Source organism: Tiliqua scincoides, chromosome 5 (assembly GCF_035046505.1).
Source record: "Tiliqua scincoides isolate rTilSci1 chromosome 5, rTilSci1.hap2, whole genome shotgun sequence".
In the NCBI taxonomy this organism is placed as follows: domain Eukaryota; kingdom Metazoa; phylum Chordata; class Lepidosauria; order Squamata; family Scincidae; genus Tiliqua; species Tiliqua scincoides.
In genome coordinates this window covers 120,537,960-120,555,343 of record NC_089825.1, presented here as the reverse complement: position 1 = coordinate 120,555,343, position 17,384 = coordinate 120,537,960, and the positions used below count along the sequence as shown (strand labels likewise).

General features: G+C 47.6%; 1 protein-coding gene across 3 annotated transcripts in view; it reads left to right on the top strand.

Annotated features, from left to right (window-relative positions):
- PPP1R12C (protein phosphatase 1 regulatory subunit 12C) overlaps positions 1-17,384 on the top strand; it is a 39,224-nt gene that overhangs the window by 18,420 nt on the left and 3,420 nt on the right. The window contains exons 7-20 of one of the 3 annotated variants that reach the window (XM_066627461.1): positions 2,053-2,141; positions 3,397-3,539; positions 3,623-3,717; positions 8,604-8,792; positions 10,215-10,310; positions 11,410-11,504; positions 13,145-13,252; positions 13,978-14,068; positions 14,325-14,462; positions 14,807-14,897; positions 15,594-15,715; positions 16,357-16,418; positions 16,810-16,915; positions 17,050-17,154. In XM_066627461.1, the coding sequence (XP_066483558.1) occupies positions 2,053-2,141; positions 3,397-3,539; positions 3,623-3,717; positions 8,604-8,792; positions 10,215-10,310; positions 11,410-11,504; positions 13,145-13,252; positions 13,978-14,068; positions 14,325-14,462; positions 14,807-14,897; positions 15,594-15,715; positions 16,357-16,418; positions 16,810-16,915; positions 17,050-17,154 (1,530 nt within the window). The remainder of the gene's footprint in view (positions 1-2,052; positions 2,142-3,396; positions 3,540-3,622; positions 3,718-8,603; positions 8,793-10,214; positions 10,311-11,409; positions 11,505-13,144; positions 13,253-13,977; positions 14,069-14,324; positions 14,463-14,806; positions 14,898-15,593; positions 15,716-16,356; positions 16,419-16,809; positions 16,916-17,049; positions 17,155-17,384) is intronic. The other 2 variants (XM_066627462.1, XM_066627463.1) reach the window with 2 other exon arrangements.

Genomic DNA, 17,384 nt, shown 5'->3' with positions numbered 1-17,384 from the left:
ATCAAGACTACTGATAGGTTGTAATTTATTGAGGCGTTCTTAATGATTCTTGTTTTCGCTGCTACTTATCGTTATCTTTGAGGTTATTGTCTGTGAATTGTTTCAGATTTGTAGAAAATCTTTATAAGCTGCTTATGAGACTTTTTTTTTTAATCAGGAGGAGCTTAAATCTCTTTAAATAGCAGCCTGTATCCTGCCAGGCCTGTGTGTGCCTTGCATTTAAAAAAAAACAAAAAACCACAATTCACTGCCAAGGAAAAGCTAATTTCTGTGGGCTGTGTATATTATGCAAATCAAGCAGCTGGCTATACTTGCTTTGTGTTGCTCAGTTTCTGCTAATTGTAGGGGATGGCCAGTACTTTGGTTCCCTTGGTGCCTACTTTTATTTTGTGTTAAACAAGAAACCGGTGGGGGGGGCACAGCCCTGGTTATGCTTTTTTACTTAATGCTTTGGCAGCTACCAGGAGCATCAGACACAGGAGCGAAGGCCATTCTCACCCTCCCTTGCAGGGGGGTGAGGGAGCAGGCCAGCTTGCCTGTCACTTTAATTTGGGTATCATAAGCCCTGGGGCTGCATTTCTGAAACTGCAGGTTGGGCCTTCCCAAGGCAGCTGTTGCCAGAGGAGGCTGCATGCTTTCCTGTTGGACTGCTCCAGGCAAAAACTTCAGTCCATGACAGACTTGGTCCCCATGAGGAAGGCAAGTGGCAAAGTCTTCCCTCCTGCTTGTTAGCTGTAAGCTTTCTTCAGCTGCAGACTGAAGCCAGATCAGAGCCTTTGGAAACCCTAAACTTTTTTTTCTGCTCTTGTTCTTATTGGGCTTCGGGAATCTTCTTATGAGAACCAGTTCAAGAGAGCCAAGCTGTTCCCCTTAAAGAAAGTCTTGTGCAGCTTGGGGAATAACCAAGAGTATTCAATGGAGTATTGAAGCACCTTCCTTGTGACAAAAGCCTGAAGTGTTTGGGACATTTTAGATTTAAGGGGAGAAGGACTGGAAGGGATGGGGGACATAGGGCAACTGCGGTTTACAAAATTATGCATAGACTAGCTTGTGAGTGTTTCTTATTCCCTAAGTGGGGTGGCTTTCCTTAAGTCCTTGTTTATTATTCAACTTAAATTTGCATGTGATGCAAAGAATAGTTTAGAAGTAAATATACATTTTCTTTTGGTGTGTGCAGGTCTCCTCTTAGAAGAGACATTCTGTGTCTTCTGTAGTTAGGCGTTTTTAAGTGTTGGGTTGAAGTGAAGTTTTTCAGAATCTTCTGCCTGATCAGTTAGGGCATATTTTTAAAAGTCAACTGATGAATCTGATTAAGCTGCAGCCCTACTACTAATATATAAACTTGGAAGCCACCTGATGAGATTGATAGGCAGGAGGTTGAAGAGTGGCAGAAGGAAGAACATTGTTCATTTAAGGGCCTAACTGCCACAGTTATGGTGATGACCACTTACAAGGGGGTAGGGGAATAGGCAGATTTGTAGAGGAAGGGATCTGTTAGATAAATGGAGGCTCCATGTCCAGAGGTAGTTTATCAGTCAGTTTTAGTGGGGGAGAGCTATTGCCTTCGTGTGGGCTTCCTGGAACCTTCTGGATGGCCGCTGTGGGGAAAGGAGATGGATCTGTCATCTAATCCAGCAGGGGATGCCCTTAATTCTTCATGGTTCATGCGCTGACCTTCCCTGCTTCCGAACAGGGTACGGAAGGATGCATCTGTGCTACTGCTCTTTGACTACACTGAATGCCTACAACAGGCACATTTTTGTGCTTGTATTGACAAACTGCTCATCTCATTAACCTTTGCAGTCATGCACTCCAGAATGGTTCCTGTGGCACCTTCAGCATCACTTTCGTTGCTGTTGCCCTGTGCGTTGAAGAAAGCCGGCAGCCTTTGGGAAATGCTCTCATCCCTGTTATTTCTGTTCAGGGAGGCAGATTGCTCCTCTCCGCCCCCCACCCCCGGGAAAATCTGTTCTTCTCTGAAAAGGTTGCATCGCCATTCCCTTGCATGAGGAGGATGGAAGTTTTACCCTCTTCCCTATCCATATCCTACAGCTACGCAGCAAAAAGGAAGCACATCTGAAGCAGACTGTGATTGACACCAGCTTGGAACAGCCTCCATCATACACAAGCAAGCACCGAAGGTGAGTGTGGAGTATCTGCTTTTCAGACCTCTTTGACATCCTCTCCCAATATGCCAGATTTCTAGTTCTCAAGTCCCCAGCTTGACTTTTGCTTCCAGCCACTTACAGTCATTTCCCAAGAGAATCTCGAGCCTCTGGTTTCCATCTCCCTCCTTGGGCTTAAATTAGGTTGCCACTTATGGTTCAGTGGTATGGAAATACCTCCCCTCCCCCCCCCCCGGTAAGTTGCAAAGCAGGTTTAGAGAAAGCTTTATTTGGTGTTCTGTGAGTTTGACCACAAAACAGCAGCAGCCTCTCAACCCAATCTGTTACAGAAATGTTTACAGTTGCAAATCGAAAGATGTCAAGCTCAATAATCCAGCTGCTTGCAGTTACAAGTTAATTTCATACAAATTACGGGTGCCTGTACTGCAAACATTAGCAGGAAGTCAGATCCGTCACTTAGCAGAATGCACTGATTCACTCACATAAAATTGTGTTGGCCGGACACACAGGTGAATGGCAGATCACTGAGGCGCCCTCCAATTTTGAACAAACCAAAGGCCTGTTTGTACATGTTCACAGTGGGAAGTAGTAGGCACACAATGTGACTGCACATAAGCCTTTCACCCGATTATTAATTGTTTGGTTTTTTTTTTTTGCTGTTTACACTGTTCTTTGTCTCTTCTCCTGCTCTCCTTTCATATTTTAACAATCTGGTTAGGTGAGGTGGAGATGATATGACCCAGGGTCACCCAGTGAACAGCTGAGTGGAAACTCAAACCCAGGCTTATGCAAGTGAAATGGTCTTTCAGCCTTTTTTTCTTCCCACACTTTATACCACCTTCCTCCAAAGGGTTTATGACTGGCCCAAGGTCACCCAGGAAACGTCATGACTGAGTGGAGTTTGAACCTGGATCTTCCAGTTCCGAGTCCAGCTCCCGAACCACAGAGTTACCCTTGCTCTCAGATCGGTTAGCAGCATCTTGACTGTGGAGGCCCCATTGCAGAAGCAGCACTTTCTGGCAGGGCTGCAGCAGTTCATATTGATGGCAGGCATTCCAGCTGCTGTCCAGGCCTAAGCCATTTTCACAGAAGATGCCAACCCTGATTTCCACAAGCTCCTTTCACTCCTTAGCCATGGTGGCAGTGGCATTGCTAAAGTTGGCAATTCTGCAGTATTTCCCTCCACTAGTTCAGCTCAAGTACTTGTATAATTGATTAAGGTGGAACAACTGAGTTAGTTAATCTTCTCCTTTAACCTGCCTGTCCCCAGGAGCTCTGTGTGTCGCATGAGCAGCAAGGAGAAGATTTCTGTCCAAGACCAATCAAAAGAGCGCAAGACCTTGGGCACCATTGCGGTTGGTGAAGAGGAGACCAGCTCTGCCTCGGAAGGGGAGGAGACTTCAAATTCCAATGGTAATCAGAGCTATGTGGTGGGCTCTGGCCCTGGCAGGTGCGAATGCAAGAAGTTGAATCCTAACTGCTTTCCGCCCTTACAGAGGCAAAGACCAGTCCCCAAACGGACAGCAATGCCATGAATGGAGTCTCCGTGCCCCTTGTCAGTCCTGTGTCCCCCAGTCCGACTGGGCAGAAGGTAAGGCTTTGTGGTCCATGTGAGCGCAATTCCTTGGTCACACTAAGGAAAAATGGGGTGGGGGGGAATAGCTGGTGGAATAGATCTCTTCTTCCTTTTCCCTATTGCCTCATCACCTTTCACCGTGTAGGGTTGGGTGTGACAAGTATGGGTAAAGGCATCCTTATGGATGTCCAGGCCCTGCATGCTGCACAAACCAGCCTGCGTCGGAGTTTGAGAGTAGTGGGTGGCAAACACCAAGTCTCTTTGAGGGTTGTTTTCCTATCACTTTTTGTTCTCTGCTGGTTCTTCGTGTTAGACGCAGGCCTAGAGGTACGAGTTCGGAGTGTGCCTACATACCCAGTTGTTTCTCTGCCATTTGCATAAGGCTGGGACCTGTTTACACACGCACACAGCAGGATGTAGTGGGCGAATTCCAAGGTAGCAGAATGGACGGTGCCTCATCAGACTACAAGTGGGGGATTCTGTTTCCCACCTGCAGTTGGAAGTTGCACAGTCTATTCCACCACTTCATTCTGCTGTATCTGTCTGGCCCCAGCTTATCTGTCTTTGGGGGCTGCTAGGCTTGGAGCTGGTGAAGCTGTCTTAAAACTCCTGGTTTTTGTGGAAAAGACGTTTAAATACAGGATGGTACTTAGAGGCCACGAGACCTTGTACCTGTACTTGATATACCTGAGCAATCAGGTTTATATTGGAGTTGTCCTTTTTCCCCGCGCCCCTCCTTCACTGGCTTTGCATGGATCCTTTCACAAATCCTCCCCGTGTCATGCAGCACGTGCTGAATTCATGTTGATAACTTCTCCTGTCTTAAATGTGCCAACACTTGCATCTTGCATGCTCGATTAACCAGTTGTTGCTTGCAGTTCTCCTGGGGTGGAGTTGGCTTTTGTCCTGTTTGGTGATCTGATCCAGAGATGTTACCAGGAAGAGACCTCCTAAGACACGTGGAGGTGATCCTGCTGGTCTAACCTGAACCACACAATGCTCTTTCTCCATTCTGACTCCTTGTCGGCCATTCTTTCCACTGCATGTCATTTCAGTCTGCATGGTGTGAAATACTTTTGGATTTTTTTCTTTTTCTGTCTTTCCCCTCCCCCCTGCGTTTTTCTTTTTCATTCATTGCTGAATGTGCTTTATCCTCCTCCTTGCTTCCTTTCCCCACCAGCCACAGTTTGCCTTCATTACTCCTGTGCTGCCCATCCCCAGCCCTCTGGGACCTTCTATGTGGAGACAAAGCTTGCGCAAAACAGGAATTATTCTGGTGCCCCAAAAGGGACAAAAAGCTACAGTGAGTGTTCTGTACAGATTGAGAATGTGTCCTTGTGGGTGGGCACTTATTCATTATTTTCCCTATTACTGGCCTAATGAGAGCAAGAGGTTAAACTCTTTTATCTAAAACAGAACATTGTATTTCTGTTTGAGTTGCTGCTCTAACAGAGTAGGTGGAACCCCTGATCATGTGATGTCCTGGGCCCATTGCTTTTCCTGTTTCTCCATGCTTTGGAACCCCTTGCTCCCAGCTGCCATAATTCCTAATGGTGTTATAGTGTTTAAAAATGGCAGCGCTCATAGGGAAAAAGGCTTTTCATGTGTCCGTATGGAAAGAGTCTGGAAGCCTCTCGTTCAAAACTGTGTGAAACAGGATTCTAGATGGGTCTTCCTTTTGATCCAGTGGGGCTCTCCTGTATGTCCTAATATATGGCTTCAAAAGGTGATTACACGCGTTTACAACAAAGAGGTCTTTCAGTGGCTATGAGCCATGATTTCCAAGTTGAACCTTCTTATTTGGAGGCAATGTATCGGAGTACTGGTGGTTGGGGTAACAGCAGCAGAAGAGGGCTTGTTGCCTTTGTGGGCTTCTGGCTGGCCACTGTTTGAAATGGGAAGATGGACAAGTTGGACCATTAGCATGATCCAGTAGGTTTGCTTCGATTTTGCACAAGTTCACTTGTGGTTTTTTTATGTGATGGCCACACCTTTTTTTCCCTAACATTTATAAGAATGCTGGTGATGGAGAGGGAAAGGTAGGGGAGGGGCTTGGTGGGCTTGTCATGATGTATAGGCTGCCAGAAGAACGGGCTTCTAGTGAGTTGCTCCAGGGTTTGTTGGGATCTTGGTGTTCTAGGGTTCTGTTAAACTGGAGCAAGCCCTACTGAAAACCTAGTCCCAGTCCCAGGGAATTGTGTGTTCATCTAGACTGTGGTTGTGAGTGGACCTGCCTGCACAGAGCAGGGAAGCCTGGCAGCGAAGATGAGGGTTGTGGGGAAGGAGCTGATGAGGAATGCATCATCGGTATAAGGGCTGCTGTCCAAATGTCCGCAGCAGGGAAGCTGATGTGGACTTCCTGAGAAACTCTGCAACTTCCTGAGAAGTTCAGCTTTTGATTGGAAGCAACAGCTTTTCAACTCTCTCTCTTCTCCCCCCCCCCCCGCCCCCGCTCACCTGCCATGAACTCTGCCTGGAAAGCATTCCAGATTGCTCAGCCAGGGTGCATTATGTGAATTTTGACAGCTCTAATGGTCCAAGTGCTTACTGCTCAGCTCTGGAATTTAGAGTTGGCAAAGGACTCGCAGTGGGAACAGGACAAGGCAGCCTTATTTTGAAGAGGCCCTGAACTGTGCAGGGACGACTGCCTCTGTCTGGCACAGTGGCCACTTGTGGCTCATCTATTCCTCCTGGGTACAAAACAGTTGCATCACCTACTGCTTGGACAACCTTGGGTTGATGCCTGGCCTAGCCCAAGAGGTTCCAATACCTGAAGTCGTGTGCCAGATTCTGCCTCCTTGACCCGGTGATCTGTTACCTACTTCCTCCTCCTTCTCCCTAGATTGGAAAAGGCAGAAGATGGAGTAGAAGAAGAAATGATAAGCTAGAGCAGGGGTGCTCAATAGGTGGATCGCGATCTACCGGTAGATCGCGAGGCAAAATGAGTAGATCGCGGAGTGCTGTCCCCCCCCTTCAGGTGCCTCTGGGAGGAAACACCGGGAGTAAGGCCCATTGTACTCAATGAGGCTTACTCCCAGGTAAGTGTAGCTAGGATTGCAGCCTCACAGCCTAATCCTAGGCATGTCTACTCAGGAGTAAGTCCTGTTATACTCAGTGGGGCTCAAGGTACACCAACATACATTGTACACATAAATGTTATATGTTATGATGGTGCGAACATTGTAAAAAAAACTCTGGTAGATCTCCGGGCCTTGCTGGGTTTCAAAGTAGCTCTCGAGCCAAAAAAGTGTGAACACCCCTGAGCTAGAGCTTTTCTTCTTCCGTCTCTTCCTTTTCCAGTCCGTGGAGTGGGAGGAGATGGAGACAGTGGTGGACACCTCCTAATCTGTTGCCTGAGGTGACTGCCTCAGTTGGCCTCATGAACGGACCAGCTTTGGTTGATGCCAGGCTGTTTTTGTTAAGGATCACAGAATAAAGTTGATTTCTTCTATCTCATGGTAATAACACAGGACAGAGGAGACATACTTGTCTATCTTATTACTACAGTATTTCTGAATTAATATAAACTATATCTCAACAAGTTATACTTTTCAACAAGTACAAAGTGATTTGCACAGGACTCTGAGGTTAGAGCTGCCCTCCGTATTCTGCTGAGGTCTAACCTGAGAGTGCAAGGTCATAGTTCTTGAGCCTTGAAGGAGCCTTGGAGAGCTGCTGATTCATTTGCAAGTCAGAATAAGGGGGGAGCAAGTGAGCCGGTCCCTCTCTGGGACTTGTTCAGGCATGATGTAATGCTGTGGTTTCTCACTCCCATGAACTGTGTCCAATACTTCAGGCAGTGTTGCCCTTACCAGCACCTCTGTGTTGGGGGAAACAAATTGCCCTCACAGGTGGCAGAGTTTGGGAGCACTTCTGTTCTTGCCCATTTCTTGTATAGGCAAACTGGGAGGCCTGGTTTGCATCCCATCTTTCCAAGTTGGCTACGCAGCCAGGACTCGCTGCTACCATCCATTCTGTCCATCCCCAGCTCTGTTCTGATCTTGGGGAAACCTGTTGTGTCTCCTGGTTGACCATTCTACTAGGCCCTACTTCCTAAATTGGGGGAGTCCACCTGTGAGGAATCCTATATCCACCCTCCATGCTAGTCTTTGTCTTAGATCAGGGGTGCCCAAACCCCAGCCCTGGGGCCATTTGCAGCCCTCGAGGACTCCCAACCCAGCCCTCAGGGAGCCCCCAGTCTCCAATGAGCCTCTGGCGCTCCAGAGACTTGCTAGAGCCCTTACTGGCCCGATGCAACTGTTTGACCTCTCATATGAGCTGTGGGATGAGGGCTCCCTCCGCTGCTTGCTGTTTCATGTCTGTGATGTAGCAGCAGCAAAGGATAGGCCAGCCTTGCTTTGTGCCAGGCCTTTTATAGGGCTTGAGCTATTGCAAGACTTTCATTCATTCATAAGTTCAATATATTTATTAATGTAAACTTATTTAAATGTATTCAAATTTTAAATTTAAAGTAATTCTTTTTTTTCCTGGCCCCCCGAAACAGTGTCAGAGAGATTATGTGATCCTCCTGCCCAAAATCATTCATATAAGTTCCATCTCTAATATACTCGTTTATGTAAATTTATTCAGATTTTATTCCCAGCCCCCAACACAGTGTCAGAGAGCTGATGTGGCCCTCCTGCCAGAAAGTTTGGACACCCCTGTCTTAGAGTCCTGTCACCTGGTAGTCCTTGCTTGCTGTCTGTGGGAATCATTGGTTGCTGTTGGCAGGCCTGAACGTCCCTGTCTAGCCTTGCCTGGTTGTTCTCTTCCCCCGCCCCACCCCCCAAATTTGCCCACCCCAAGTCCATTCTCCCGAGTTTACAGTTCCCATCATCCATCCTGATTTCCCTTCGTCCCTCTTCTCCCCACTGTCTCTTCCCCTTGCCCCAACCATGCAGTTTTCCGGGGGCTCCAGCCGCACCATGGAGCCAGAGGACTCTCTAGCCCCTGCCACCTGGAGGCAGAGCCTGCGTAAGACTAGTAGCTTTGGAGTGTTGCAGGATGCAAAGCTGGATGAAGGGGCCACCAAGGAGGGCAGTGGCATCAAGCGCTCGGCTTCTAGTCCCCGGCTGGACACAGAGGAAAAGGTAAGCCTGGGCGGGGTAATCCCCCCCCCCCCGCCAATGATGCAAGCTGTGAAACATGTCCTAACATCACTGCAGACTAAACTTTCTGTTGCTCATCTGAATCCCACCTGGGAGCATCATAAAGCAAAGGAAGGATCTTCCCTCAGTTTTTGTGACGGGGCGGGAGACAAGGGAGGAATGGTGATCATGCCTCTGATTTGAGAGTTCCCGTTTATTTAAAGTATTCTTTGCCTTCTCACCACTTGGTCTTCAAGGCAGTTCGCACGCCAAAGTTGAAAATGGGCTAAGAATAGATTAAATGTAAATGAAATGGCTAAGATGGAAAGAAAACCACGAGCAGGAGAAGGCGCGCAATAGGCAATGGATGGGAATAGTGAAGGAAGTCCTGATTATATCCTATCAAAAGGCTGACCAGGCAAGGCAAACTGGTGCCGTCAAAAATAGATTTTTTAAAAATTTACTCAATTTTTGGACCACTTTTCCAAAGAATCAAAGCAGGTTAAAAAAAAGGTTTATGAAAATAACCATAGGTACATCTTTAAAGATTATTTATAGAGAGTAAAATAACATTGAAACTTAAGTAAAATGACTGACTTTTAAAAGTAAATTTCACATCAAAACTTTGATGGGAATTCTTTGCCAGATAAAACGTGTTTAGCACCTTCTTTAAACCCACGAGTTCTCTGGGGAGGCATTTTCTAGCTAGATTCTTCTAGCACTGTGGTTAATTTCTGAAGAGGGTTCTGCATCCCAAGCCAGGCTGCCAACTGCACGCTTTCACCCAGTTCTGTTCCCTAATCTCAGGTGTATGAGGATGGACTAGAGCTGCACGGGTGGGCTGAGGCTGTCTGCACTTACTCCAAGGCTCACTGGTGCTTGCTCTGAAATTTCCCATATAGTGTCTGAGCATCTGCAGGTTGGCCGAACAGGGTTTCTCTGACCATGTGTGAAATGCTTTTGCTTCACCATTGAGTTGCCTATTAAGTAGCCGTGGTGCCTCACATACCTTAAGGGGGCAAGACTTCCAGGTTGGGGAGCAGATAGTCATTGACCCTTGAAGCTGATTATGTTGAGAGGGCGGTGGTGGCTTCTATCCTTGGGCTTCTAGAGAAGAACCTGAGAAAGGAGAGAGAAAGTCTCCTTTGCCTCTTGGTCTTGGCAGTCTCTTTGCCTCTTTTGGAGAGCAAAAAGCTTCTTGCTGCCTCTCTATCTCCCATTTCCATCTCTGATCTAACTGTGTTGGAGATTACGTTATAGGAAGAGAGTCTGCCTTAGCATAGAACATCTCGTTCCCATGGAATGGTCTCTTGGAAGTGGGATTTTGGGGTGTATTTCTTTGCCATGAGTTTCTCTGCTTTGCCCTCTTTTTCTTTCTCTCTCCTTCCCTCCCTGTCCACCCCATCATTGTCTATATACCTGCAGCAAGACATCCAGGAGCTCTTACAGAAGTGGAACAAGAATCCCATTGGCCCAGGGTTAGCCAATAGGAGTGCAGCTTCTGAGCCAGCTGGTGACTCGGTAGGAGCCTCTGCCCATCAGAGGGTGGGGCTTGCATACTAGTTGCTTTCGTGTGGTTATTTTGCTTACTAGTTTCTAGGTGTGACTGGTGGTGGTTAGGTGCAATGGCACTGAACTTGAGAGTTGAGGGGCAGGGGGAAGAATCTCAAGTGGGCAAGGGTCCTAGTGCAGTCGCTTAGAACAGTGCTTCCCAAACTGTGGGTCTGGACCCACCAGTGGGTTTCGAACAGATTTTATGGTGGGTTGCGAAACTGGCAAGTTGACAAGGACAATGTATTGAGCCCTATGGAAATTGAAACAGAGCAGCCTGTGCATGCTTACCTGTGAGTAGGCAAGTGTGCCTCCGTCTACTTCAAAAGGCAAGCCAAGGGGAATACAGTGCCGCCGGAATGGTCCCAATCCAACGAATGCAGGACCCAACAGACTCTCAAAGGAAGTCGTCGTTCGTCCCCCCTGCCGACAAGGAAATAAATTGAACCCAATGGAAAGCAGAACTGAGCCACACATGCCTCAGCTCTTATTGAAGGCCAGGCAAAGGGGAATGCAAGACCACCAGAATGGTCCCAATCTGATGAACATGGAGCTCATCAAATGCTCCAGAAGGCATCCACCCATAGTAAAAAGGATAAAAGCAGGCTTGAGCAGCTGTTAAGGTGAAAATGTTTTAAGATTCGTAAAGCTAGGTGGCTCCCTATAGAATGTCATTTTAAAAAGTGGGTCCCGGTGCCAGGAAGTTTGGGAACTACTGTCTTAGAATGATGGAAATTCTAGCTTGAGTGTTCTTTTGTTTGGTTCCTTTTTTTGTCAAGACAAGTTTATTTCTTACTTTTTTCTACCCTGTACTCTTTGGGGTTTAGGTATTTTGTAGTCCTCTTAGTTAAAGCATCAGTCAGGTTTCTGGGGGAGTGGTACCACTGGTACCTGTCAAGACAATTCTAAGACAGTCTCTGCCTGTGACAGCTGGCCGAAAGCAAACCAAAGCTTCCCTGGTCTCCAGCTGGCCTCTAGCAGCTCCCCCTCCTGGCCCGAGCATGAATTAACAGCTTAACAAAATAAATCAAGTGGCTTTTCCCTCAATTCCCCCCTTTCTTTTTTACAGAGCAAAGAACCACGCCTGGCTCGGGTAACCCCAACCCCTACTCGGCGGATATTTGCCCTCCCAGACACGGAACCTCATCGGGACCCCCGACGAACGTGAGTAGCTGTCTTTACTGGTGAGCCTGTACAGTGTTGGGCTTTGAATTGGAGAGGAGATGGAGAGGCTCGAGTTCAAATTCCCATTCCACTTTGCAGGTGAACTTGGACTAGTTGGTGTCCCTCAGGGTTGTTGTGAAGATAGCCTGCAAGGGGAAAACAAATTCTGGTGCTCTGTAGCAGTGGGAACCAGCAGGTTATAGCAAAAGGAGAGCCAGTTGCTAGAACTTCTGGGAATTTGTGTTTAGGTTAGAGGAGCCATAACTAGTTTCTCTGGGAAAGGTGTGAGGGTTTGAATGGGCTTGAAGCACAGTGTGTCACAAAGTGGGGAGAGATGGAAGAAGAGCATGGAGAGGTCCAGGATATAGTTGCTACCTGGCCTTCTACAGATACACCTCCACTGGGGTGTATCATAGTGGTTAAGAGCATGAACTACAAACCCATGGCCCCCATTTGAGATTGGGTATGGACTCTCTTGGATGGCCTTAAGCAAGTCACTATTTCTTGATCTTTCTTCCCATTTGTAATTCTGAGATTAACATTATCAGCCTGCTGTACTAGATTTTTTGCAAGGATTATGGGACAAACATCCAGAGTGAGTTTTTAGAACATACATAGAAAGTCTCTATAAATATTTATTCGGCATTTTCTCTTATGTTACTGAATGTATATGAAATGGAAAACAGTAACACAGTTCAGTAGTATGCCAGTTCTGGATCTGTCTGTTAAGGTTAAGGGGGGCTTGTATAAAATTATAAGAGGATTGGTGTAGGTTGCCAGTCTTGTCCCAATATGAGCAGGTTGCAAGAACAACACTTCAACTACAGCAGAGTACTTTCAGCAGTTGTATTGGTCAAGGGATATCACATATAGAGTAGTCATTTAACAGTCCAAGAGTCAGCACGGAGAGCAGTCAGTTCCAGTATAACAAATCCAAATCAGTTCCAATAATACACAGTCAAAGGTTCAGTCCATAAGTCAGTAATATCACATACATACAGTATCCAGCCTCTTCAGTTACTCCATCAACTCCCCTACTGCTGCACTTGAGGCTCCTCCTGACTATCTTCATATAGTCAGCTCAGCCAATCAGTATTTGGCTTGGTCACACCCAGGGTGTGCCTGTCCCAGGTGCTTGCTGATTCTGCTGAATCATTGCTCTGCACCTGCTCCCTGAACCAACATGTAAGCTTTGGTTCTGCATCACTCAGAACTCAAGCTGACACTGTCCCTGCTTAGCTGCCTTGATCGTGTGCATATCTCTGACTGATGAGGGCAGACAGAATTTAAAAAGTCAGCATTTGTTTTGAAAAGGGGCATCTCGCAGCAGCAGAAAGGAAAGGTCTAAGAGGAGGTTCTGACTGAGTGGCAGGTTTCCCTCCTTGACTTATCGGGTGGGATGGGAAAAACATGGAAACATCTTGAACACATATCTTAACAGGAGGAGGGGCTTGTCACACAACTTTAGGGACAGCTGAATTAAAGTATGAGTTCTGAGAAACCTTGGGTGGGGTCATTATTTTCTAGGTCTTGCCGGGGCAACCCCCCTCCTCTAGTAAACATATCCTTGCGTGTACTGTCCGGCTGTCTTGCTCTTCCTCTCTTCCTTTTCTTTTTCTCTCCTTGCTCCCTCCCCACAGAAACTTAGAAGGTGGCCTTCAGATGAAGATAGATACAGCCCTTGCCCCACACCTGCCCCTCTCTTCCACTGCCATCGGCTCTAGCACGGATCCCCGGGACCGCCGAAGGTGAGGGTTGGTTGGGCCTGGGCAGGCCATTGAGAAAGCAATTAGGACCACGGTGGAGGGTTTGGCCTCTGCGTCAAGTGAGAAGTCCCATTGATGCAGCCTTCCCATCTTCCCATCTGGTGGGCTATGGTGGGAAGTGGATTGCTGGACTAGGTAGGTTGTTGGTCTCACCCAACTGGGCTGCTTTTCTGTTCTTATGACTCAGATTTCTGTGAACTGTCACTTCTGTTGCAGCGGTTGCCATTTCTTGGATTCCCCCTTGGCATCTTTCACACACAGTCCCCACCTCCTTTTGCTCTTGCCATCTGTGGCTGGTTTTGATATTGGCTGGGAGGAGCTTCTGTACAAGGCAGCTGGCTATCCTTGGGTGCTTTGTAGCCATCTGTTGGCCACTCTTTCTTTTCTCCCTGTCTGGTTGGGCAAGGCGGAAAAGGCGCCTGAGGGAGGAATGGGTAACAAGGTCACAGCTACCATTTTCCCACTCAGATACGTCATTCCACTTCTTTAGGCCATTTTGCTAGCTTAGAAAGTGAATTGTATGTGGAGATGAAGGGTGGAAGTCAGTAACTGGGTAGGCAAAGGCATATATCTAGCAGTTCCAAAATGCTTTCTTCCCACTAGCAAACTGGCCAGCCAGGACAAAGGCTCTGACGGTTACACACACCAAAAACCAGTGTCAAAGGAAGCTTTTAAGATGTGGCCCAACCCATCTGTTTTTCTGCCAGGTCATACCAGACGCCGGTGCGGGATGAAGAGTCGGAGTCCCAGAGGAAAGCCCGTTCCAGGCTCATGAGGCAGTCCAGGCGTTCCACACAGGTAGAGGTTCATGCAGGAGCTTGTAGCTCACGTTTGAGCTTGAGAGAATGCCAGGCGGGCTAGAAGCTTAGATTGGCAGCACTGGGGGATGCTGCGGCTGCTCTTTTCAGTGCTGAACCGGGCCTTGGTTGGAAGCTAAGAGTTTTTTAGTGTCCACCACCACCACCACCACCACCCCTAGGTGATGCGATACTTCTCCATTTTACCTGCCATTTGCCATTTTACATTTGCCATGTTGTTCCCGCTCTGTTTCAAGGGTGTGACCCTCACAGATCTGAAGGAGGCTGAGAAAACCATGGGCCGGGCTGGAGACTCCAAAACCACCTCAGATCAGCGAAACAAAGAAGATGAAAAGTGTGACAAGGATGGAGAACAGCCGTCCCAGGAGACAACGGTAGACTGGCAGGGAATGGGGATCTGGCGGAATGGAAAGCATGACGTGAGGGAGAAGGGTGTGGAACGGGGTGTTGATGCCAGCCGAGCAGCATCTGCTCCTCATCTTTGTGGTGGGGGAAGGAAGAGGAGGGGGTATATTATGCAGTGTCCCGTGTGGAGTTTTTTTTTGCAGTTGTTCACACTGGATTAGGTGAGGATCTGATTATATTTTTCACATCATGTTATATCATGGTGCTTTTTCATCAGCCCAGGCCAAAGATTGCCACCCTTCTTTCTCAGACCACTGTAGCATATTGATTATCTGTATCCTGTTGTTCTCTCCAACTCCTCTGTGGTGTTCAGGACTCTTCTAGAAGATTCCGGCTTCCCAGTTCAGACAGTTCCTCAGTTTACACTGTGAATCCGTTGGTAGTGAATTCGCAGCCCCGAAAAGGTAACATATCCACTCATGTGGGGTATCCTCTCCCCTTTCTTCCTGCGTCAATAAGCCTGGCAGGCATTGGTCTAGTAAGGAGGAGGGGTGACGCTCTCCAGAAGAATCCACCAGGTCCAAATTACTATTTTGGGGCTAGAGTTGGCAGGGTTTGGCTACCTCTAATAGCAGCCAACATTCCAGGCTCCACTGTTGGCATGAAGTGGTTCCCAAATAATTGCAGTGAAGGGCTGTGGCTTAGTGGTGGTGCATGTGCTTTTAATTTAGAGGGTCCTGAGTTCAACTCGCAGTATCTCCAGGTAGGGCTGGCAAGGATCCCTGTGAAACCCTGGAGAACCTCTGCCAGTCAGCATGGAAAGTACTGAACAAGTTGGGCAACAGGCTGATGTGGTTTTTATTTTTCACATTTTTATACCACCCTTCCTCCAAGGAGCTCAGGACGGTGGACATGGTTCCTTCCCTCCTTTTATCCTCACAACAACCCTGCCAGGTGTGTTAGGCTGAGAGGTAGTGACTGGCCCAAGGTCACCCAGGAAGCACTGTGAGCAGGGATTTGAACCTGGAACTTCTCAGTCTGACACCAGCACCACTATACTATCCTGACTCTTTTGTTATGAAGCAGCTTCGTATTTCATTTGAACAAGTGTGCGAGGACCTGAACTAATCTCCATGTTTTACCCTCTGTTCATCCCATAGGCTCAGAATCTGACGAGACTGTCTTGGAGACGGATTTGGATCTTCCATCCCATCTGGCTATTCGGGACCGTAGGAAAGGCCGGCGAGACAGACGCATCACCGGGCTGGGGGGTAACTCTGAGGTGATTGTAAAAGTGGGTTGTAGGGATGGCTGTGCTGAAGGAAGGGACAAGGCTTTAGGACATCCTTAGGGGATCACCGTTCAGTCCACCCGTGGAAACCTTTGCATCTGCCTTCCATGTACAGGTCCAGCCTATTTATACACGGATTTGACTCAACACTAATGGCCCCTGCAAATGAGAGAGAATGTGCTGATCCCTGGAGAAGGGAAAAATGCACCCCTTTAAAATCGGTTTTAAAAATTGAACAGTCCTTTAACAGCCTCCTTAATGAGAGAGAGAGAGGGCAGCAGGCTAACAATCCATCAATCCTTCTCTCTCCTGGGGACCCCTCCCTTCCCCCAGAATGTGAACGAAAGGTGATCATTTTGCATTGGTGAAGGGAGGGGCTGAGTGAAGTGTTGATGGATTGTCTTCTTAATGACTCTTAGAGTCAAAAGGTCAGCAAGGCTGTTTTTTAATCACTGGAGCAAAGAAACTTTGTTTTTTAAATTGATTTGCTATGGTGCGTTTTTTTTTTTAATCCACTTGAGTTCTTGGAACGGAACCCACGCAAATAATTAGTCTCAACCTGTATACCCAAAGTTGTCTTCATGGATAATCTAGGAAAGCCCATGAACCCCAACTCTCTTCCTCTCCTCCAGGGTGAGGATGAAGAAGATGTTGAGCAAATCAACAATGAAGAGGATCCTTCAGGGCACAGCAGGTAGGTTTCTTTTTGAGACTTGACACTTAAAATTGAGAAGTGGAGAAATTAAAAGTGGAGAAGGAGACAAAACACAGATTGAGAGAAGGATTCAGTGATTGCTTCCTCAGTCACAGCTGCTCATCTCCATCCTTCCTGTCACCAGAAGATGTCAGTGGTGTACCAAGAACACTTATCAGTGGTGCACGCAAAATAAACCCTATGGAATCCCATCACATAGCACGCAGTTTAAGCTTCCTAATTTGGATGCTTTTATTTTCATCCCGTTATGGGACATTTTGGTTAAATTTTGGTCTGCGTAAGTATAAAGTTGCTCTGCCCTTTTTGGCGTGTGAGGAGCCCCTAAGACAACCCCTGTGATGCTGGTCTGTCTGCCTGCTTGTCTTTTCAGTGAACACTTAAACAGCCTCCTGCCGAATCGGACAGTTCCCTACAGCTGCCAGAGGCGAAGCAGTGTCTCGGACTGCAAAGAGGAGCCCGATCCCTATTACAAGAAAGTTAGTGATTGGAGTTGGGGCTCTTGACTTCTCTGGGGGGGGGGAGGTCCAGCCTTTTAGGAAGGGAGATGGATAGTGGGGAGTGACTGGTGTTGACCGTGGCACCTACTGTGTTCTGTGTTTGTCCTTTGAAGCTATATGAAGATCTCTTGATTGAGAACGAGAAACTGAAGGAGCAGCTGACGGAGTCGCAGTTACAGCTGACCCAAATCAAGCTGGAGCTGGAAAGAGTGACCCAGGTACAAGTCAGAAGGACAGGTGCTTCTTTGATAGCAGTGGGGATGGCAGCTGCCTGCTGCTGTAAGGCACACGATGCATGTCTTGTGTCAGTAGTTAAGGCCCACGTGTGTTACTTGTGGCATTGTGGCTGATGCTGAAGCTCACTTTGGGAATGGGGCCATCTAGCTCAGGGGGGAGATCCTGCACCTTGCATACAGAAGGGTCTTGAGTTCAACTCCTAGCATCTCCA